Source organism: Oreochromis aureus, linkage group 16 (assembly GCF_013358895.1).
Source record: "Oreochromis aureus strain Israel breed Guangdong linkage group 16, ZZ_aureus, whole genome shotgun sequence".
NCBI lineage: Eukaryota > Metazoa > Chordata > Actinopteri > Cichliformes > Cichlidae > Oreochromis > Oreochromis aureus.
The window spans coordinates 10,614,597-10,638,975 of NC_052957.1; the positions used below are offsets into that span (position 1 = coordinate 10,614,597).

Sequence of the window (24,379 nt, forward strand, 5' to 3'; positions counted from 1 at the left end):
TACCCTGCTTAAAACATGGCTGAATGAAATTGTAGATATAGCTCGCAAGAATGGACCATATTCATGGGGGTCATATTCCTGAATCAGACAGTACTAATAGATTCAGCCCCCATGAAAGGTAATACATTAAGATGTAATTTATATATTTATATTATAAAGATGTTTTGTTCCCACATCAGACAAATGATGTATGCCACCATGCTCCTGCATACAAATAACCTAATTGTTTGAGTTATAAAATTCATAAATCATCAAATTATAATCACTGCTTTCAGTGCTCTCCGTACCCGTTTTTGTCTGGACTGAATGCATTTAGAATTTAAAGAGACAGGCTGGGAAAAGCTATTTACTCTCCTACATACACCGTGATGCCTTAAAGTCAGGACTATAACAACGTATTTGCCAGTGTGCGAGCATTTCATACCTGCATGTTAATTAGGCCTAATGTGTAACGTCCTTAGTAGCCCTTCTTCACCATTTATTCTCTAAGTGGATATTGCCACAGGATTACTGCAAACACCATTACTATAGTCACTGTCTCTTAGGTAATTTGATTAGACTAACAGATAATTTTGTTAAGATGTTTAGACAATAAGTCATGTGTGAAAATGGCCGGATGCCATCTTCTCTTGGCAAAATTCATTTTAAATGGACTGAGGCAAAGTGGAAAAATTGTTCCGTGATGATAAGAATCAAAACTTGAAATTCTGTTTCGGTAAACATGGACACTGCATCCTCTAGACTAAAGAGGAATGGGCCATCAAGCTTGTCATCGGTGCTTAGCTTTAAACATGTAGCTCTGATAGCACGGGATGCTTTAGCGCCTCTGGAGTTGGCAGCTTGAGCATTTGGAAATGTACCATCAATACTTAAAGGTAAATAAGACTTTGAAGCAACATATGCTCCCAATCAGATGATTTCTTGCACATTTCAGTAAGATAATGTTAAACTGGATACGGCATTTATTATAATAAGGTGGTAAACATGACTTTGTGTCAACTTTATAGAGACATGTTGCTTCAATCCAATTTAGAATGAGCTAATATTTCATTTAAAATGATACATTTTCTCTATTTAAACATCTCAAATGTCTTCTGTGTTCTACTGTGAATAAAATACAGGTTTGTGAGATTTTCAAATCATTGTGTTCTGTTTTTATCTACATTTTATACAGTGTCCCAACTTTTGGGGGGTTATGTTTTAAAAGCTATGATTTCTTTTGTCTGTCTTCCCACAGACAAAAGGCTGTTAGGATAAATGATTATAAATTGGATATGAGATAGATGAAGTATTTAATGTGAATAAAACAAAACACAGTGTGAAGGTATGGTTAAAAAGCAACTTCTAGATTTCTCTAACTGGTCAGTAAGACTAATAAAGTGCAATGTTATTGCGAGTCTGAGCAGTCTGACAACACGCCTAAAATTCAGTGTGTGACTAAAACTGTGTGTAAACACAAAGGCAGAATCATGCTAATATTTTTTTTCATCAGATTTAGAAATCCATGCATACGCAGCATCCACATTTAATAATCTCGGCTATTGTGGATTTTTATGCACATGCACGAGCCTCATTTCCACTCTTATCTTTATCCATGGAGAGGATGTATACAAATTTGCACCTGAAATTATTAGATGTTTGAATTAAGCCAGCAGCTAATAGGGAGCTCACATGTACCAGCGTGAAACTGAGACACTCACCGGAGGAGAGGAAATGGAAATCTCAGTTCTGGAATCACAGACACACGACCAGGGAAAGGGGAAAGAAGGAAGGAAAAAAGCGAGCAAGAACAAATGTATGGATGCTCTTAGCTCTAAGTTCAGAGTAAAAGGACCCTGACAGGGGGCGAGGAGCAGGACGAGCACATTTGTAGCTGTTATATATAATAATATCTATAAAATACTAGATACATTTATAATAATAATGAAACAAAATACATTTGATTACAAAAAAAAGCACGCTAGATGAAATCTGTGGGGGGGGGGGTTATACTACAGTGTGAAATAAGCGCGACATCCACAGATTTTTATGCACATTCTTCCAGTTTAAAATCAGCACTTCAATGGATACCTTTTGTACATGCATCTTTTTTTACATCCAACATCAATAAAACATTATGTAACCTTTTCTGAGAAGTAGCTGTAACAGTTGTATATACATAATTTTCCCTAACGTGCTCATGTTTATTTTTACAGAATAGACTTTAAAACATCACAAACTGTACCCTATTGTTTTGGGGGGTGTTTTTTTTCACAAGGACCAATCCAGATTAGAAATCACAAAACACAACATACAATCTGGTCTTTTCACAGTGACATCACTGGAATGAATTGTACTAATGGATTTTTTTTTTCTCCCACATAGCTGGTAGTTTTCAGTATTTACTTACACAAAAAGGCAAAAAGTTGATTGAATTAACTGTAACTTTCTATCAGTGTTTACAAACCACCAACAAGCTGCAAAATATCTTCTTCTTCTTCAGTCGGATGGCCCCTTCTGTCACACCAACTGTCTGCAGCTTGTCTGTTGTCTTCCTCCTTTCCTCCTCCTCTAGCTCCATCTTCAGCATCCTTTGTCCAGTATATCCACTATCCCTCCTCTGCACATGCTCAAACCATCACAGCCTTGCCTCTCTAACGGTGTCTCCAAAGTTTTCAACCTGAGTTGTCCCTCTGATTTACTTATTGCTAATTCTGTCTCTACTGGAAATGAAAACATTAGCATTCAACAAACTACTGAAAACAATGCTGTAGGTAAACTACTAATTTAATTGTATGTAGCCTCTAGCACTTCCTGTACAGTTGGGAGAAATATTAGCAAAGAGAAGTTTGCATGGCACGAAATTAATATGATTAAATGATGCTTAGTGGTGGCACAATGTGTTGCTTTACCCAATAAACCATAAAAACAAGCCTATTCATCCATATCAGCCAGTATATACAAGTATATGTTGTACTGCATTAACACACAAGTGCACTTAGTCTTACTGAGTGTAACAGTTTGACTCTGGCAAAACAAAACTGCACAAATGAATCAAATAGTGGTTTATAAAGTAAGAACAAAGCTGTACATAATGATAATTACCACCTGGCATCTGTGTTGTGGATCTCTTTTCTGAGGTGAAGTGAAACTGACCCAGTCTGTGTCTATTAAACAGCATCACTGCCATTTTGTGTTGCAGCACAGCTACAGAAGAATAGCGGGGACACCTGTCCATGTGAGACGCCCTGTAATCTCACCCGCTACGGTAAAGAGCTCTCCATGGTCAAAATCCCCAGCAAGGGCTCAGCTCGCTATCTCTCCAGGAAATACGACAAGTCGGAGGACTACATCAGGTGCGGCAGGGAAGCTTCAGCCAGACCTAACACACTTATGAGCAGTGATGTGGTGCTCAGTGCTAGTGCCATAAACAATGACCTCCAGCCTGCAATCACTGACAGACCCACGACCATAAATATAAACAAAACTCAATTATATTTTGTACAGTATTGGAAAACTGCTCGTCATGCACTAGTGTGTACATATATATGCATCTTCTTTTTTTATTTAATCTGACAATGTGAAATATTTATTGTAGTATAAGATTCTAAGTTTGTTGCTGGTATTGCTGCTGTCTGTTAAAGACTAAAGGTTCCCTCGGGTGCTTTTTGGTTTTTCTCTTATATACAGCCATGATTTTAAAAAAAGAAAGAAGACCCTCTTTCAGTTGTTTTATATATCAGGACATAATAAAAATCATCTGGTTCTTAACTGGCCATAAAATTAAATAAATAACACTCATATGAACAACACCACTTTGGATATCCGGATATTATATTATTATTATTATTTTTAATAATATCCTGATGTATAAAGTCTTTGAATTGACAAACCTTAAATATATACATTTTCCTAGAATGTATGTATTGTTACAATTGTTACCGTTTTTTAAAACATGGCTAGAATTTGAAGCAATGATGTCAGTGTATGTGCCTGTAATCACTCACATTCAGACAGTTACTTTGGGGTCTTTATGATGTCAATAAGAGCCGATATCCATAAAACGGACATCCCAGGAACTCTGCTCTGCCTGTGAGGCCAGCCGCTGTGCCAACCTTTAGTTTATGAAGGGCAGCCAGTCCATCAAATCAAAACACGGAGCTGTGAAAAAACATGTTTACTGCTTTTCCACATTATCTTATATAGATCATTTGCTAATATTTACATTATAAGTAATTCATTGCAGTTCCTCTCAGTGCCTAATTGTTGGGGATGTGTAGAAAGTAAACATGGCTAAACGAATGCGCGTATGATGCCTCACTACATTTAATATTACCAGCTTTTCTAAATCCGAAGACATCGGGGACGTGGCAGTGACTAAGCATGCTGTCAGCGCACGTTCAGCTCATCTCAGTTAAACCCTGTAACACCTCATTATCTCGCAAGCGCTGGTTAGATCTGTGTAAAGCGCTGAAGGCCTGGCAGTTAACAGTGAGCATAAAGATGACTTGATTTTTAAACTATGTTATATTTCTGCCAGTGAATTTCACTGTTCTCTATGGTATTCACACTGTTTTTTCAGAGACAACTTCCTGGTCTTGGATATCTTCTTCGAAGCTCTGAACTATGAAACGATTGAGCAGAAGAAGGCGTACGATGTTGCAGGTTTATTGGGTAAGAAATTTCTGTCTCTTTTTTCCTCTATTTTCAGAATATGAAATGCTCTCGCTGGAGCCGAGTGAAAGGTGTTTTTATTGCAGCGCTGCTTAGTTTTCATTATCATTAGCAGAAAATGGGAGCAGATTGGGTATTGTGTCCGCTGGGCCTCTCCTTCACTACTTAAGTCCTTTCTTTTCAGGTGACATTGGTGGACAGATGGGTTTATTCATCGGAGCCAGCATCCTGACAGTCTTAGAAATACTGGATTATATCTATGAGGTACAATGTGCATGCAAGTCCGCACGTATCAGCCAATCACAATATGAAACCAGACCTGCAGTAGCTGCGGTATAATTAGCGATAATTAACAGTTATTGTCCCGCTGGTTTTCAGAAACCAACCAACAGTCACTATTTACAAAACACATTAGTGCTTCATTGTTGCCTCTAATTGTCATCCTTTTTTTTTAATTTCCAAATGTAACCACTGAGCATGTCAGTATGTTCTTCTGAGACAGAATCACCTGAAATTTTAAGGAGAGGCCTTGCAGTGCAAATCTTATCACTTATTATGCATGTGAGAAGTTTTATTTGATTCCCAGGCAGGAGAAACTAATATCCGCTCAGGTCGGTGCTGAGGACATGGTACTAACGCTGATCATGAAATGAACTCCTGCCTCATCTGTATCCCCTTTAAGCTTCACACCCAGCTGCCTGCAGACTGCCAAACATGTATGAATAAAGCAAAATCAGAGGCAGGGATTGTAATGCAGACGTCATGTCAGATGAACCCTTCACACTGCTGCGTGTCTTGTCTCATTCCTTCATCTCTTCTCTTTCACCCTGCCTGCCGCTGTGGTCTCGGCGAAACCAGGTGATCAAGCACCGGCTACAGCGTCTGCTGAGGCCGCAGAAAGAGGAGAAGAAGAACAAGCAGCAGGCCAGCACTGTTGCAACAGTGGGTCTAGAGGAAATGAAAGCAAAGGTACAGCACATGGTGCAATGTAACAAATGATGCTTACACTGGTTTCATGCCGAGTGTACAACTTCCCCTGCAGCACTGTAACTGCATTAGAAAACAACAAAAGAGTGAGTAAGGGAGAAGCAAATTAATATTTTTTCCCCCCACTCCTAAAACAATAAAGAGTGTAATGTTCCTAATTAGTCCTAACCACTGCACAAAGCACATCCTCCCCCAGAGTTCACATTAGCTCTTGCACAACTTTATTTGGAAGTTGCTCATTTCTGTGTGAACAATGGGCTTCTTATCTGACTATGACTGTGTCTTACATCCACGCTGCATGCCAAAACCATGACAAACTGTGTCAGACGTTGACTAATATCGTATTTCGTTGTTGAGGTCAGTGGTACAAGCGGTTGTGAAATGGTTATAAATACAAGCAAAAATGCCACTGCATTAAAATCCATTAACAACTTACAGAAAATTAATCAACGCTGGCTTTGCTTAGATATTAACCATCTATCTTACATACAGCTCTGAAAGTACTTTAAAGTGGAGCTATTATGTTTCCCTTTCCTTTTTCTGTAATATTTATACTGTTACAGCAAGAGATGCTGATGTTAATCATGCACCAGTAATCCCTGTGATCCATAACCTTAGGCTTCAGTCGGCTCTTAACACCCAGTTCCTGACAGTTTTTACTCCTCAGCTGTAAAAGGATGATGGGGTATTGTCAGCACCCTGCCAGGCGGGCAGGCGGAAGGCCAGCCTGGACTCCCAAGTTTGTGAATGTGATAACTCCAGAACGAGGCAACGTATGATTTTGAAATTGATACCATACGTGCATCTACTATAAATCTTGGGCGAGTGCAAGTTTCAGTAACTTTGAAATTAAGATCAAGGTCAGAGATCAACTTTTCTGAAAATCAACCAGGATTTTCTAGTTTATACCGTAGATGCATCTACTTGGAGGCTCTCAGGAGGCTGAGAGTAGCACTGGCAGCCACCAGTACGTTTTTTTACCCTACTTTTAGAGCTTTATCATTTCAGTGAGAGGGGATATTCCTAATATGGTCATCTCAGGGACACAGCTCTGGCTGTTCAAACCTCATGGTTGCGATGGGCAGCACATAAGAAGAAAGTTGGGTTAAAGAGAAGGTGGCCTTTGAAGAAGAAGAGGTAAAACAGCTTGTTTCAGGCAGAGGATGATCTGAATGACTCCATCAAGGCCCCAGTATAAAGTATGTATAAATAAATATATATATGTGGAGGTGGAAATGAGCATAATAAACCCCTTTAACCTAAACCTGTCCTTTTGTGATGAAAAAGGCTCATCGCAGGACACAGAAAGCAAGTAAGGGTCAAGAAAATTGACACAAAGCGGGAAGAAGTTCAAGGACATTTTTGACAACTTGTAGGTTAACATCAGGCAGGTATGCTAGAGTGACTGACATCTGCAGCTAAAATAAAAAGACTAAGAAAAACTAACAAGAATGAAACAAGAAGGCGGGTAACCATGGCACCCTTAGATCAGACACAAGAGAATCTAATGATCTGACTAACAGCAAGTATTTCCCCAGGGATAAGGGGCCTTTCCTTTAAATCAAAATGACTTTGAAAGTATATTTAATGATAAATATACTTAGTGATCCCCTTTGCTTTGCTTTCAACAGGAGCCCAATGACATGCCACGGAGTCACCCAGAGGGGGCCTATGCCAACACGATTCTCCCCAACCACCACGTCCCTCACCCTCATCCTCACCCTCACCCCCATCCTCATCCTCACCACCACCATGCCGGACACCACGGGGTGTTTGAGGACTTCGCTTGCTAAAGCCAACCATTGTTTCCCGTCTTGGTGACAACAGAAGATAAGAGCTGTCTGTGTTGAGACCAATAACAGACCCTTGGCATTTCCGTCACTCCTTTGCTGTCACCAGTGAAAAGCTACAGCCAAAGTCAAACACCAAACTTGTGCTGCTAACAAACCACTTGTACGTACAGTATGTAGGCACAAAACGGACACGGCTTTTTCTCCTTTCCTTTTTTTTTTTTTTTTTTTTTTGCTCTATCTCTCTCTCTGTCTCTGGATGGGATCCCACTCAACATCGCCCCGCTTCACGTTGTGATTCAAGACACCTTGTGATTTCAGGACCAATTTTTTGGTACATGATCACTACGAGGGAACAAGGGGAGGACTGCATGTCACCTTGATCCAGTTTATATTCCAAAAAAAGAAAGAAAAAAGAAAAAAAAATATGATTTATTTATTCAGCTAGCATCTCAGATTTTTTTTCTGTCTGTATCCCTCCATGTATGTCTCTTGAAACTGTTTCTCTTACTTTGAGGAGAACACAGTGTACCATATCAAGTCATCTACACAATATATTATGTAATTATTTAAAGAGATACTATTATATGTTCTATATTGTATACAAGATGACAATAATTCAGTAAGCATACCTTATTCACCATCCAAAGTATGAAGGGAACTATTTAGGCTGAAATATATGACCTTGGCTTAGAAGATCTAGCAGCATCTTTCCACATGATACACTTTGTCTGGTTTGTGGTTAAGGTGTTAGAGAGTAGCATTGTACCTGTACATAAAGTCCAACGTAAAAATGAGAAAGTTCTAAAGGTTCTGTTTCGATGGTTGTTGTTTATTTTTAGTTAATATATACCTTATGTACTATTAATTTTGGTTATTTATACATTTTAGAGAATTTTTATATGAAAATATAGCGATCACGATTGTAGCAATTACTGTACACTTTCAATCTGCAGATACGATAGACTGCCAGACATCGATACTTTCGTCCAGGTAACAAGAACGGACTGAATGCATTGTGACTATTATATCCATCATTTCCTTTAAGATGTCTGAGACAACACAAACATGCTTTGCTTATGGATGGGCTTTGGGTTATGTTTTCACTTATGACAAGGTTGTGCTTTAAGTATTCCTCCTATTCGACTCATTTCTGCCCACCATCCACTCTTCATCTTGGTTAGCATCCTTACTTAAAGCTGACATAAGCAATAAGAGAATTTTTTAATTTTTTTTTGCCAACTCATCTCCTTCAGAACTACTGTAAAAGTGCAGCAGCTATTTACAGTGGGGACCCAGCATCTGTGTGTGTGTGTGTGTGTGTGTGTGTGTGTGTGTGTGTGTGTGTGTGTGTACGGGTTCGTACTATCCTGGTGGGGACCAAAATCTGACATTTACTATACTGGTGGGGACTTTCTGCACTGTGGGGACCAAAATCCAGGTCCCCTCGGGGTTGAAAGCAATTTTCACACTGAAAATGGGGTTTAAGTGTCAGGGTTACAATTAGGTTATGGTTAGGTTTAGGGTAAGGGTTAGGGTTAGGCATTCATTTTTAATGGTTAGGGTTAGGGTAAGGGGCTAGGGAAACCATTATGTCAATGGGATGTCCCCACTAGGATAGCAAACCAGACATGTGTGTGTGTGTGTGTGTGTGTGTGTGTGTGTGTGTGTGTGTGTTCATGTGTTTGCATGCGCACTTTAACATTTTGCACACATGACTGAGCACACTAGACTGACACAGCTCAGATGAGCTGATCCATGAAAAAAGGAGGGATTACAATCAAAAAGCTGGAAGAGTATTACTGCAGCGGGAAGGTTTTATCAGCTGAAGCCACCTCTGGAGATGCAGATGTGGCAGCAACGTAAACAGGTATTGTGGCAGAGCCAGATATATATTCTTATTGGTTTATGTAAAAAAGGACAGAACGAGAACAACACAAATTTTTAAGAGCACAAGTAAGCAAAGGGAAATATAAACTGATTCACGATTAGTCTCTTTTTTTCCACTGCAGGAACTTACCAGACTTCCCATAGCCACTTAGAAATACATATTTGATTTAAGGCTCTTTCTTGCACCATGCTTTTCAAATAAGAAACTGGAACTTACAACAGCATCGTCTATGTTATATCGTATAACCTAAAGTAGATAATTGTTTATGATAGCAGAGATGGGATAGACAACCTCGGAAACATTGCCGATATGGATTTTTGTTTCAGGGAACTAGTGGGACCAACACAACCAGAATGGGGTCCTGTGCTGTCAGCCACATCATAGTCATTCGTTTCATCTGTTTGGCCATGTGTCTGTGCTTTGTTTTTAATGGTTAAATAGGAGCTCGAGTGTGATTTTAAAACAGAAATATCCAGTTCTTTCTTAAAATACTTGCAGTGATAAGATGGCAGATGCTGCTCACACTTTTTTATCTTGTGACAAAGAAATCTGAGTTTCATTTACTTTAGCAAACCCTAAAGGCTGGAATTTGCTTTTATTTCATTATAATAAGAGCAGAAAACAACCGGGGGATTAGATTGTTGTTTTGCTTAAGTTCCTGCAGTAGAGTAGTGGGAGCTGTACATGAGGTTACCCAAGTAGCCGGTAAAGACTAGCTGTGAGCTCCTCATTATTTTCTTTTGCAAATTAACTGCAGTCTGTTACACCCAAAAGAGAGAATTATTCAGGACTGATACAAGTTTTTGTATGCTTTGCTAGTACAAACCTCTAAGAAATTTTAGAAAGGTCAGCGTATATGCTAATCCAGATCGGTGACATGGGACCGCATGTTTTATATCACAAGCACCTTTAATCTTGAGTGAGGTTTTTGCAGATGTGTGCTCTCAAACTGTAGTTTGGACTTACACGTGTCAGAATAGGTATCACGCAATGCACTGGTGCAGAGTGTGAACCAAATTCGTTCCTGCACAGAAGGTGGCAGACACTCCAGTGTCTGAGAAATGCACGAATACGTTACACGATACAGAATTTCATGTTAACAAATGACAACATCATTTTTCCCGTTAATTTGATTGGTGTATTCTGTTGCTGCAATATTGCCATACATCACTTTGGCTCACAGTGAGATTCCAGTCTCCATCTGCCAAATCCTCTCCTCCTTTCAAGTAATCATGGGCTATACATGGCTGTTTAATATTCATAATCATGTGTCACTTTGACATTTTCAAAAGGTTCCCAATCTGAGTCTCTGATGGCATCCTGTACAGGCTATGCATAACAATCTTCTCCTCTGTCATCAATAATTGTAGCTATCCTCAGAGAAGTCACACAGGGGTTGGTGTGTTGAGATGAATACAGGGCTGCTTTATCGCTGTAGAGTTTTGTTTAAACGGAAAAGCCTGGAGTGGATGTGGAAAGACTTTTTTAATCCTGAAGACGGTGTGTTTAGGTTCACTGCAAAACACAACTTCAGATAATTCTGCATTCATCGAAAAACACAGATAACTTTACAGCAGCAGCCTGTGTGAGGTGCCACATGACCACACGGTGGGCGGCAGGTCTGTGCTGTAGCAGACGGGACAACTTCCCTTCTTAACAACATGTAGCTCACATTCCTGGGATTCCTACTCCAAGCTCCCTTTTCGAACGGTTCCTGGGGACCTACCTGTGTTTTTAAAAGCTTAAACTACCAATCAGCCTGTGTGTGCTTATTACATTACCCATAAAAATTAATGTAATCTCACTAGCCACAGATGTTAGGTTTTGAATATCTGCCATTTTCCTGCTCGTTTTATTTTATTTTTTTCAGCTGAGGCCTCAGAGAAAAATATAAGTGCAGGGTGATGCAAGCAGCTGTCAGGAATTCAAAAGGAGAAATTTCATCCTATATCTGACAGAAATGGAAATGGACTATCCCTGCAGTAACAAGGAACGCTTACATTTTGTATATAAGTGTGATCTTGTGATTATTTCTTCTGTTAGAACACATTTTATAAATGTTAAATATGGTAAATACAATGACTATTAAAGTTTAGATAAAAACCAGTGCCTCTTAAATCCCATTTCACTGTATGCCGTCTTTTTATTCCCCTACAAACCACACCGTTGAATAGCATTTCAGACTCTGGTCATTTTTGTTTCCTTTTTAATGACCTTTAAGGTTGCATAAAGACATCTCGAAGGCTAACTCCTGGAAGACGATGCGTGAGAGCTCAGATTATTGATAGAGATGGTAAAATATGTGTAATTCTGCTTGTTAAAAGGTGAATTGTTTGGGGTTTTTTGTGATGGGTTAATTTTTTAATTTTTTTACTGCTTTCTGGAGGACTTAAAACAACCTTGTCCTCACATGGCAGGAGAAAGTCCTGGGATTGAACATAAAATAAAGTACAAAATAATGGCTTACAATTAACTCACAGCTGCTCTGTAGTTATGCGGTTTTACAGCATGCCTCAGGGCAGTACATATAGACCCTTGAAATAACTAAAGCTGTAATTAAGGTTGCGACGTTTTCCCTGTTTTTACCCAACCCAGACATCAGGAATACCCAAGGTCTAACGTGGGCAGCAATGTTGCTGAGAAAACGCTGCTTATTTCTGTGAGATTAAAACCATCTTATTCATATTAGAAATGTGATTTCTACACGTTCAGTCCTCTGCTTGTAGCGGCCAGTAGCCATTACTGATCTGGGACCTGCGCTGCTGACGGTAAACGCGTTCTTCTGCTGACACCTAAAGGACAAAAAGGATTCTGTTCCTGCATTGCCAACAATGTTATATCACAGCAATCCAGACAACAAAAGGACAAAATGTCATATTTAAACATTCTTTATTTAAAAAATTTTTATTTTTTTTTTACAATTCACAGCTTATTGGTAATTACAGCACACATTTGGATGTGATGAACTTTTTAAATTGAAATATATTGCTTTGGTTTTACAAGTACCCATGTGCACTGAACATTGTAAACCAACAGGTTCAATCAGCAATGGAAATTTTTAAAGAAAAAGAAAAAAATGTTTTATTTTAAATAATTTGCTAGATCCAAAAGTGAATTTTTTTTTCTGTTTGAAAGCACAAGGACATAGAAGATACTTGAATCTGTCACAAAATAATAACATGGAAACTGCAGAGTAAATAAAGCTTTAAAAAAAAACCAACTTTAAAAATAGAGCGTCTATAAAATATTTATAGATGTACAGAAAATGTCATGGAAGCCTCTGTTAGTGCTGAAGTGTTTAGAAGCTGCATAATTTAGGAGATACGACAGATTGAATAAATTATGGACAAAATACTTAAGAGACTGCGCTCAGCGATGACGGATGTGATAATTAATCTGCCCGCTCCTTTAATTTTGGGCTTCTCGTGTCTGCAGACGGCAAAGACGACGCAGATCACCACAATAACTTCATATTGTAATCTCAGCACTTTCAGCAATCTTTCACAGTGGTCTTTTTTTTTTTTTTTTTTTGGAAGATTACGTTTTCAATTACGCACATTATTAGCGTCGTACTCTTCAAAGATTAAGACGAACATTCATACAAGCTGGTGCACCGTCATGGTAAAAAAAAGACTCATCTTGAAAAAGACGCGTCGGGGGAAAAAATGAATGCAAAGATCTGACCTCAGTTGTCTGTGTTCACATGGCAGACAATACAGAAAACACCTTTCGGGACCACCAAAGTGGATGTAGTGTTTCCAACATATACATCAAATCCAATTACAGTTAAATAACAGGACTTGCCTTGATTTTATGTATTTCCAAGTAAACCGGATGATGAAAAGTGTCTAGTGTCAGAGAAAATACATTAAAAGGTCTTGTCATAAGAAATTACAGTGTATTTACTTCGTATCAAACAGAATGAATGAGTCACGTACAGTATTTTGATATACACACTGCTTTCAAATGAAAAGTCCTCCATCAGACATATATTCAGCTGTGTTATCTGTAATATTGCACATTATAATATACTCAACAACATTATGGTGTCCAGTACCGCTACCTCCACCAGAAAAGACCTCCCACTGGGCAGCGTTACAACTGGGAGAAAGCAGCCATTTGTGTAACTGAGCACACTGCATGGGAGGACAATGACACCAACCAGTGACTTACAATATCTTAACAACACAGTTGAAATTCTTTAAAAATAATAAAAAACAAAAACTTTTGGAGTTCTCAGACTGCCTACACCTGGTGAAATGTCTTCATACATTCTTTATTTCAGCTGTTACTAAACTAATTAAATTCTAATTTAAAAAGTACCGTACATTTCAAAAGGGACTCTTGAAAAATCTGAGCAATCGCTACAAGCATTTAATAATGAGCCCTCGCCCTCGTCTACTGCCTCATGCAAGCAAGTTTTCTTGGAAAACTTACAAGTAGACAACCTCTGAATAACTTAAAAACACAATGCTGGCCTACATAAAAATAAAAGTCTGTAACTATTACATAAAAGTTCCAGCAGCGATTTCTCAGAAGCTCCATTCCCTGCTTTGAGGCACATGTGCAGCCTGTGGATAGCTGGTGTCGTTACATTTCTACGATAACCAACTTGTCCGCTGTATCAGGCTTCATGCACACTGAAAGGTAACACCTCCCATTTATTCAAAGCGTTATTGATTTTATTCATAAATCTAAAAAAATATATAGATGTACATTACCTCGTGGAGTCATTTTTGTCAAGGCACATATGCAAAGATGCACTTTTGATATTTACTGATTTGAGTATTTACCAAAGTGCAACACTTCAGTGCCCCCGTGTGAAGGGACACATAGGTTACCAGTACTCCGCTTTAAAATACCTTTGATACCGACATTAAATTAAAGGACATTCCCACTGAAAAAGCAACAACATACTAAAGGTTTTTGCAACTTGTTTTGGTTCGTTTGGTTGAGCAGCTGTAGCCAGTACATCAGCTCAAATAAGCCTGTTGCTTTTGACAATTTTGAATACAAAGTATTACATCCAAGTGTTGCGAGCCAAAATCAAGGTTAAAAATCCCACTGGATGCATTGGACGTCTTAACCATAATAAAGTCAATACTGCAAAGTTTCTGCCCTCTAGTGGTCAAAGCCTGCTTGACGCGATCATTAAAACTATATGAAAAGGTTTCATTGGGAGTGTACTGCATTCATATATCCAAACTGCCCTTAATGCACACAGGAAGACAGAGACAATCACTTGTGTTACCTGACCTGGTGACTAAAAGTCACCTACACCCCTAAGCAGGGGTTGTACTTAGGTAAAAAGTTTAAGCGATGGGTGGTGGGACAACGTTTGCCCTCTTCACCCTAAATTCAAGCCTGGATCCAAAGACTTTTCAGCAAACGTGCAGGAGCACAGGTTTCACCGCTATTTTTAAGTGCTGTTTCCTTGCTCTTGCTCAAAAAGCAGCATGGCAAGTTGGGAGCGAGAACCGATGCTCTCCAAGTTGCTCTGAACACATCTGTGATAGATGTCCTCACTGAGTCTTGGATTGCAGACTTCATAACGGTATTGCTGGCGTAACGCTGGCTCTATTGCCCTGAATACGTGCAGACCTGAATACTTTACGAACATTTCGTAGATATCCATGTTCTCTAGAATCTCCTCATTTTCTTGGACATCCGCCACCATCCGACTGCGCGTCGTCATGTAGTCCGAGTTGTAGAAGCACGCTTCATCAAACGACCTGCGGTCAAAAAGGCCCGCGTCCTTGACCAGATCAACTGTGTCTGGATGTGGCTGGTTGTGATAAGCCACGTCGGGGTTGTACTCCTGGAAATGAATGGGGAAGAATACTTGCCAATTGTTTATGGCATTCATGCGACAGCGATTCAGAAACTCTGAATTGATGTTTGTGCTGACTTCAGCCAGGAAGAAGAGCGTGTCGACGGGGTGCTTCTTTGAGATGATGTCCATGAATTTGATCTGGGATGGCGTTTCCGTCTTAACACTGATCCACGGGATTTTCACCGCAGGGTATTTGCGTTCATAAACGGTTATCTGAGACTTCACGCTGGCAAATATATCATTCTGGCTAACTTGTTGGGCCTCCACTGGGTCATAAATAAACAGGAAGGTTAGGATTGCATTTTCGCTGGTCTCAAAGGCATTCGAGGCAAAGACTTCAAGAAAGTGATCGACGTAGCTCCGGTCCTGCAGAGTAAGCGGTATAATAATGTGGACCCTTGTAGCTTCAGTGACATATGGCATGGGAATGATCTCTATCTGGCTCAAAGGTCGCACCAGATGAACCCTCTTTGTGATGGAGCGGCTGTGACCTTTCTGATTAACAGCCTCCAGCTGAAGGTCTAAGGTGTACTCCATCCCCCTAATGGGGTCAAAGCGTCTGTAGCCATTAATCAGTTGCTGCTTCTTTAAGTGTATAGTGGGCATGTACTTCTTGTTCAGCTCTCCAATGGCGGTGTCAATGACATCCGCCACGTCCATGCGGTCAATGCCGCGCAACTCACACTTGGGAGAGCCATCGATGCACGAATAAATCTCCTCCTCTGTGAAGTATTCCCATTTCAGAACTTCAAACCGAGACTTTGGTTCAAAAGGAGGATTGATCCCCACTGGCCACTGGGCGCTTCGGTTCCCCTCAAAAGCAACAACACTCACATTCTTTATTTCTGCCTGTGGAAACACAATAAGTGTTAAAATAGACACATTTAACCCAGCTGGTACTACACTGAAATTGTGGTATTTTGTGCCAACAATAGAGGAAAGCAGAGAGCAGGCAGGTTTTTATTTGTGACTGATCCATGGGTGATTTGCGACACTTGAAAATCAGCTTACCTGCAGCTTAGCAATCTCATCATAAGTCTTCTGGAGTTCAATCTCAGTGAAGAATCTGTGCAGGCGGTACATCTGCTCCGGGTCAGACACTGGATGGACGGTCAGGGCTTTCTTAAACTCTTCACTCTGTTCTTTGCTTGGATCAGAGTTTTTTGCCAACTCGTAATGGTGGTAGTGAAGCCCCTGAAAGGAATCACACAGGTCCTTTCATGAGGTGCGACGACACAAACACGCCTAGTGTTATTCCAAGCTGTCAGCTGTTATGCAGCGCTGCTTTCATTCAAACAAACATGACATGCCATCTAGGCAGCATCTTGTGCTCGTCTCTGCTGCAAGGCTGACCATAATTGCACAGTGAAATGTAGACAGATTTTTTTTTTTTTTTTGTTTAAATAAAACAAGACGGTTATATAACTGGAGATTTTTACAGTTAGACTTTTGGTCATTTTTAGGGATGTGTTTATTTTGGGCACTCTTAACAGTGTCTCTCACTTTAGTAACAGGCTTGAAGGGAAAAAAAAAAAAAAAGGGAGGAAACTAACAGAAGTGACTGACACAGGCGGCAGAATCCCACTTACAGACATAGTCACTTAAGCCGAAAACAAAGTAACCACCTAAGGAGCTTGAGTGATTAAAAAAAGTGAACCCAATCTGATCAAGCTATTAAAAGAACAAAGAACAGAGACAATGCTTAACTGAGCAGTGAAACAATTCTGTTGGAAATGTTTGCCAACAACTTACACCCTGTAGCTGAAGACTTAGTGAAGCATTCACTGAGCCTAATTGTCATCAGTGTTCTCTTTCTTAGCAGAAAAAAAAAATAATGTCTGGGTCTGTGTTCAAGCTGTTTTCTTCAGCCATATGAGGCCTTTTAGCTTGCCTCTGTTTCTCCCCCTTATCTTGGGGGTGTGGGAGTGTGGTGGGGCTCTAGTGGAGCTATTCTGGCTCAGGGCACTTAAGATAGCCAAGTTACTCACTCTCAGCTGTGGTACAAGATGGTTTCCTGCTTTGGGGGAAGGCCAAGTAAGGGTAAATGGAAGCTAAAAAGATTTTTACATGTATGGAAAACAATACAAACAAAACAAAAACTTTAGTATGGGTGAAGCAGACTGCCCTGAATGACACAACCAGTCGCCTAAAGGGTGCTCAAACAGAGCTTGTTTGACCTTAAATGTTAATGACATTACAGGAGCAGAGCATGTTGACCCACAGGGGATTTTCACGCCATTGAATCTAAGCTGAACTCTGAGCTGTGCTTTCTTTGCCTGTTTGCTTATTCCACAGTGCTGCTGGAGATGCAAAAAATGCAAGGCTAAAGGGTATTAGCAAACCATTCTGTAACACAAATACCATCTCTGTACTTGCATGGTAATTACAGTTTTATATAGCTAGCTGTCCATCAGTTTTAAGTGCTTTCCCAGAGGCAAAGCATGATTTGTACTGTGAGGGCTAAACTAAAACAAACTAAAAAAAAGTTTTTAAAAATGACTGCTATGACCCATCACGTGGCTGTTCTGAATGAAAGACTTTGTGCAAGTCTTCTTTGTGGTTTGATACACAAAAAAAATAATAATACACTATTAAAAAAGGTGTTTGGTCTTTCAAAGACTGAATAAACGTTTCTGGGTCCCAAATGTAGATTTAAGTGCTTTAAACCTGTATTACTTCTGAAAGCCAGCAGACAGCGACTTTTCTGGCTGTCAGTATGTCAGATTGCATAGAAGTCTATAGGGTCATAGGATTCTAAATCCCCTTCTCAACCTACCTCATATTCGCCAACGCAGTTTATGCTGGTGTAATCGATGATGCATCGTCCAAGCCACTCATCAGGCCGGGCACTCAGGATGTCGTTCCTACAATTTTCCAGGAAGGGCTGGAGTCGTAGCAGCAAGCTACGTGACAGGAGGTACCCAAACCCTCCATAGCAGTACCTCCCTTCCATCGCCCCACCTATGAACTCCTCAGGCCTGCCCATGTAAAGTTCTCGATCCATACTCAAGTGCTCCACCAGGGCTTTGATCCGGTCGGCTTCAGTGTAGGCGTCATCTTGGACAAAGTAGAACCAGTCGTATTCATTGATGTAATGGTCGAAAATGTATTTGATGGTCTGGAACATGTTCCATATCAGCCTCTCGTCTCCATGAGAAACCACAAACATGCCGTGAGGGATTTTGCGGCTGCGCGAGCCAGTAAAGAAGATCACAGCGTCCAAATGATGGCTGATGGTGCGATTCACAGCTACACCTAAGGTGCTAATGGTGTTTTTGGAGGTCATGACCCCGACGAACAGACGCTCCCGCATCCCCAACTCCGTGCTGATGTACTTGGCCCTGAAAAAGATGTCAAACGGTGACTGAGTGGATGCTGCTTTGAATGAAAACTGCCAACAAAAGAACTAATGATCTAAATAGACCTCATATCATAATATATTATTTCGCATATGTAAAGTACTGTGTAAGGATATTGCGTTCAGATATCTGACTAACGGCTCTTTGGGAATCACCTTGTTGTTCTTTTTTTAATAAATTCAACTAAACAAATTGGAACAAATTATGTGGTTTGGGGTCTAAAGATATCATTTAAAATTGGTTACGTGCCAAGTTGTCTATGTGCAGGCACAAGACTGGTTTTGGTGTCTTTTATTCTTGAATGAATGAATGAATGTCATAGGTCAGTGTTAAGTGGCTTAACAAACAAAAAAACATTCCTCTGAAAAATACTCAAGTTCAAAGATCAGATTGAATGTGAATTAACGAGCAGTCAATGTTCAAATAAAACATTTGAAAGACCTTCAGAACGCCTGGAGAACTATTGCTCAAGATCACCTTTTTTTTTTAAAAAAAAAAACACAAGAATGTCAGACTCCTTTGAAGTAAAGCAAAATATTGAGGAGTGGCTCAAAAACTGTTGTAGAGTCTTGTAATTTATTGTTCAGCTCATTAAACATCTAGAAATTATTAAATAATTACAGAAAACAAGGACTGAACAGACATGATGTAGCGACCTATAGTGGTGGCTTGTAAGTCTCAAAAGATAATCACACTGGACTGCCTGAAGACTTTACCGCATTTCTGACAATTTTTTTTTTGCTTCCCCTTTCAAATCTGCAAGAAGATACTCTAAACATCAGTGTCCGTTCAGGCTTTCGCAATATTTCCATCTTAACAGAAAACACCAAAACCGAGTTTGTCGATCAGATGATTTAAATGTCTTGACACACAAGTAACAAGTAATGTTCTTCGGAAAAGTAAACATGTAAGAACTTGCATTGTGTTTCAACATTTACCACAACGCCAAACTGATTTCATTCCCTTGTTATGCTCCACATAGAATTAATAATGGACTGTTATTAGAGCTGCAACTGTTGGTCAATAGATCACTCAAGACACTGAAACAAATTTTAAACAACATTTTTCCCCCAAGAGAATTCGCAGCTGTTCTCTTCACATGTGTGGTCCCACATTAAATATTTGCATTTTGAACTCTCGGTTGGACAAACAGTATATGTGAGAACATCACCATGAGCTCTGGATATCTGTACGGTGACCTGGGTCTGTACCGTGACGTGAGTTCAAAATACCCAGGGTATCTTTCTGTTATCTGGACTAATTTAGCATAACACTGGTGATTGAGATAAGCGGTCACACAAAGCTGGTTATCAACTCACTAAGTTAAGCCAGAGTTTCCTTTTCTTGATATCAGCGTGTTCACATGAAAAGGGTGGTTTTGGCAACATCTGAGCAGTCACACTGATTATTTTACTGGAAGGTGATTTTGCAAAGAAAGAGTGAACTATGATATTAGAAAAATATGAATAGCTTACACAGATAATATGGAATGAACAGCTGCTGCAGTGTGAGAGGAAAAGCATTGTGCAGTAGTTTAGTGTTATAAGCGATACATGATTTCTTTAAATGTTTTGGTCCGTGAGACTGGAAGAGAGCGACTATATAAACAAAGTTAAGCCTGTTTAAAGACAGAAAGAAAAGCTGTCAAAACCCCCCAAAAAAACAAGTTGTGCGAGTTAACAGACATGATTATTAAGGATGAGGTATAAATGAGTATTCCATTAAATTAATGTTTAAATTTGCATAGGACAGTTTTGGTTTTTATTCATTCAGGTCTAGATTTCAAATGTAGGTTTTGTCTACATGCAATTGATAGAGAGTCCACAAGTACAAAGAAGGTTTCCCGATTTTTTATATTCATGCTTGCAGAACAACAAAACTGTTGTAAAATCATTTACAGCCAACAGAGAAAACATATCAAGGACAAAGTCAAAATAAAGCCATTAAAAGAAAATTTATAACTTTATAACCTCCTGTTATCAAGGTCAGATATCTTCCAAGACGGCGGGCGCTATTTTCAAAAAACCTGATTGGTCAGGAGGTGGCGACTTTGTACTTGATGATCTTTAATGTGCAAGGTTCACGGCTTAAGTTACCATAGTGAATGAACCCTGGTAAAAAGTGAACCGTTTTCATGGTACAGAAAAACCTGGGTTAATGCCAAAGTTACCTGGATAAGTCAAAATCCTGCTTGGTAGTACAGACCTCAGGAGCCTCACACCCGATCCCGTGTCCCCCCAAAAATCATTATAAGACAGTGGTTCACATTTTAATTGGCTCAAGTTTACAAAAGTTAGGATGCAACTGAAAACTGAGGATTACCAGACAGACAACGGCAATAAAAAAACAGTATCAACCTCATGTGGGAAAGCCTACTTCCTTTTGCCCCACATTTAGCTTCATGAGGATTAGGGTTAGGCATAATTCACAAGAACAATTATAAGACGCACCACCCTTTATTGAACAAACCAATGTTTGGCATGAGCTGCCTCTAAAGCCTGGGCAATTGCACGTTTGCATCTCTAGCCTCAGCAGACTTTCTTTACGAGGAAAGACCCTTTCTTGAAATTGAACTGAAATTTAGCCACTGTGGGTGCAGAGGCCAGCACTTAAATAAGGTCTTTACTCAGAGAGGGGGAAAAAATGCAAGCGTGGAGGCATACTGTAGCACAGAGTGACTTTAAAAAAAAAAAAAAAAAAAAAAAAAAAATTAGCTCTACTCTGGCCAGGGTTACACTGGAAAACAGCAGAGGAAGTGGTGCAGACTTCACGTTGTGTCCAAATTTCTGTGGATATGTGATCTGGTAGAAGGAAACAGGCTCTGAATCAGCTGTGGCTACCACTGGCTGTGTGTTATTAGTTTTAATAATGATGATACTCAATTATAATCTTATAGCTAAAAAAAAAAAAAAGTCTCTGAATGCAATTTTCTCAACTCCCTCACTAATTAACACTCTTTGCAAACTCCTGTAATCACATTTCTCCATTGAAGTAACTGTTAAACCTGCAATTTCAGCAGCTTTTCTGCCTGTTAACCATGTTTGGCGTGCATCTACAGATGTGCACGTCTCTTGTGAGGCATCTTGTCCTCACTTTACTTGAGCCTGTAGACTTGCGCCAACCAAACCTAGATCTTTGTCTTCACTTATGGGACACAGGAACAATGGTGTACACAGAAAGTAGGACACTTGGTCACCCTACCCGCGCAGGCGTTATGATGTGAAGTAACACAATGAGTGATTTCAACACCACCATCATCATAATCTTGACCATCAGAGACCAGTCATCATTTAGAGGGGATGATCTACACAGCGGTCTGCTGTGCTGTAGTGTATAGCAACGTGACCTGGATTGAGTATCAGCCACATGCTGTCAGGCTGTGCTCTCCAGTCAAAGTGAACCAACAAACACAAGTTACCTGAAAACTTTCTTTGGGGCGCTCGGTTGGACCTGTTTGTACGGGACTATTCTTGGTTGAAAATCCTCTTCGGACGTCACATCGCTGGCAGCAGAAATAGAGTTGGGCTTTCGGGCTCCTTTGAGCAGTCCATCCTTACCTAAAGACACAGCCTCCCCTTCCTTACTATCCGGAGAACACGCGTCTTCCGACCAGCTCACGCTCAGTAAACTCAACGTGAAGCCTAAAGAAATACCGATCACCACCGGGCCGAGCGACCGCAGCACAGAAATTAACAACGAAAATCTCATCTTGAGCGTCGGATCTCTCTGTCCGGCAGTCCCGCTTCGGTCGCTTTCAAGGCGTCCAAACAGGCCTCTGGACTGGGACAGCTCGACTCTACATCGAAGTGGAGCATCCAGAGACAACTTGAGGAAAAGATGCAGCTTCTTCCTTTAATTTTACGCAGGACTCTTACGTGTCAGTCTGGCTCATGCTTGGCTCCGCCCCCTCCTGCTTGGCGCGTCACAGGCGGGACTACTTGCACATTTATATGTGTGTGTGTGCGTGCTGAGCGGGGCGGAGGGATATTGGCCAATCGTATTTATCGATTCGTGTTTTGGGACACGGATTTCCCACGCTTGTTTTAGTGTCCCTGAACACAATTTTAATCTCCGTGCCCATGAGCGCCAAATAGATATTTTCCACTTCTAAATAATGACACCCACCCCGGATATCCGATTACGAGTTCGCCTTGAGAAGGTGGGAACGACGCCTCCTCCTTGGCTACATGTTAAACACTAAAGAAACTAAGTTAAATTAAAGTTTACACTGTAAAATGTAATATTGTGTTTAATTAAAAATATTAAATAGGCTGAACTCAATTTTTATCAATTTGTTATTAGAACTCGATTTAAATAAGTTGCCAGTACTTTTTATGCAAAAATGCTGATAAACTCAATTTATCTGAGTTGTCTTAACTTAGAAAAACTAAGTAAGCTGGAAGTTGTGCTTCTCAGGGCAGAAGGATGAAAGATGTGTTTTGAAAATGTCACGTGACTACCGTCCTCCTCCCTCGGGGATCAGTCCACATGTTCATGGTGCCAGCATTTGTTATGGAATATGTTGAGCAAACCTGGAGAAGCGTCAGCTCAAGATTATTGTTGTCATTGCTGTGGATCTTTACCTGATACACTGACTTGTTGAGTAAATGTTTACTCTTATTCAAACTGGTTTTGTGGCTTCTCTTAGTTTAGCACCAGGTTTATAATCTTGCTAGCTAGTTAGTGTTAGCCTAGAGTGGCTGCTGCCGCTGGGCTCATGTTACTTAAAAATTAACACCACAGCCTTAAAAACCTTATATAAAACTATGTCTGTGAAATTTTCTGTTGATTGTTTGAAATAAAAAAGTGAGATAAGAGCCCAGACAAAATTCTTCGGGAGGTGCAGCCGTTAGGGGTAGGGTGGGGTGTGTGGGGTATTTTCAATCCATAGCCTTAACTAACTAACTAACTATATATCTATATATATATATATATATATATATATATATATATATATATATATATATATCATCATGTTTAACCTGAGTAGCAAAAGAGTGCAGGGGGTTGAAAAGAATACGCCAGGAGTTAGCTGTGCTCCCGGACTCTATCGAGCCTTGACCAACCGGTCAGCTATCGCGCTGTGGATAACAGAGCTCTCCGAAAATGTGGAAGCACTTTTGCAAATATGTGATATTTTGATAAATTAAGTAGATATTTGAGCATTACATAGCTACATTCTCGCCTGAAAATATCTTAAAAGGTTATTTTGTGACCCAGAAAGGGTAGTCTGGGGAAAAGGAGGATGCATTTGTCGGCCGGTTGTCGGAGCCTGTGCGCGGCAATGGCGGAGGAGCGCGGCTAAAAAACTTATTACTTTTTCTGGGTCACAAAATAAACTTTTAAGATATTTTCAGGTGAAAATGTAGCTGTGTAAAGTTCAAATATCTGCTGGATTTATCAAGACATCACATATTTGCAAAAATGCTCCGACGTTTTCGGAGACGTCCATTTTTTTTCATGCTTTGTGGCAGCTTTTGAACATCTGTGGCATCTATTAATGTCAAATCGAGCCTTTATTTAACAACATAAGCAAACTCTATGTTACAATGATTGCACAGCCATTAAGGATCAAATCAGTTTCTGAAAAATGTTCTGTTTTTTCTCCCTCTGCTTGCTTCTTACTGTCTTTGAGGCTCGGGACCAGCACTCCTGCTGTTGGACAGAAAGACATCAACTCACTTTAATCATACTTTAGATCAGCCTGTTTTACTTATTGTTTTATTTGTGCTTTGGTTTGGGGAAGTTGTTTCTTTACTGATCTTTTCCTGTCTTCTGTTATTAGACTTGAGATATGACTGCACTATGCTGTTGCTGGTGACTCCAGTTAATTCTACAAGACATGCTGTGTAAGTAAACAAACAAC

General features: G+C 39.9%; 2 protein-coding genes across 2 annotated transcripts in view; one reads left to right on the forward strand and one right to left on the reverse strand.

The window, feature by feature from the left end:
* Positions 1-8,906, forward strand: part of asic4a (acid-sensing (proton-gated) ion channel family member 4a) — a 93,131-nt gene extending 84,225 nt beyond the window's left edge. The window contains exons 6-10 of the mRNA XM_031733848.2: positions 3,182-3,335; positions 4,562-4,653; positions 4,838-4,917; positions 5,512-5,622; positions 7,272-8,906. Of these exons, the coding sequence (XP_031589708.1) occupies positions 3,182-3,335; positions 4,562-4,653; positions 4,838-4,917; positions 5,512-5,622; positions 7,272-7,433 (599 nt within the window). The 3' untranslated portion in view covers positions 7,434-8,906. The remainder of the gene's footprint in view (positions 1-3,181; positions 3,336-4,561; positions 4,654-4,837; positions 4,918-5,511; positions 5,623-7,271) is intronic.
* A 3,287-nt stretch (positions 8,907-12,193) lies between these two features.
* chpfa (chondroitin polymerizing factor a) lies at positions 12,194-22,422 on the reverse strand. Its single transcript, XM_031733846.2, has 4 exons — positions 21,932-22,422; positions 17,931-18,495; positions 16,166-16,348; positions 12,194-16,003 (listed from the first exon to the last, which is right to left on the reverse strand). Exons 1-4 carry the CDS (start codon positions 22,219-22,221, stop codon positions 14,741-14,743), a joined length of 2,301 nt encoding a protein of 766 aa, XP_031589706.1. The 5' UTR covers positions 22,222-22,422; the 3' UTR covers positions 12,194-14,740.
* Between the last annotated feature and the right edge of the window lie 1,957 nt (positions 22,423-24,379).

Bases quoted from the DNA above. Each gene is read 5' to 3' on its own strand.
- chpfa (XM_031733846.2), bottom strand. From the start codon at position 22,221: ATGAGATTTTCGTTGTTAATTTCTGTGCTGCGGTCGCTCGGCCCGGTG. The intron at 16,349-17,930 runs GTAGGTTGAGAA...GATTCCTTTCAG, and splicing joins ACTGCGTTGGCGAATATGAG to GGGCTTCACTACCACCATTA. The intron at 16,004-16,165 runs GTAAGCTGATTT...GTGTTTCCACAG, and splicing joins ATGAGATTGCTAAGCTGCAG to GCAGAAATAAAGAATGTGAG.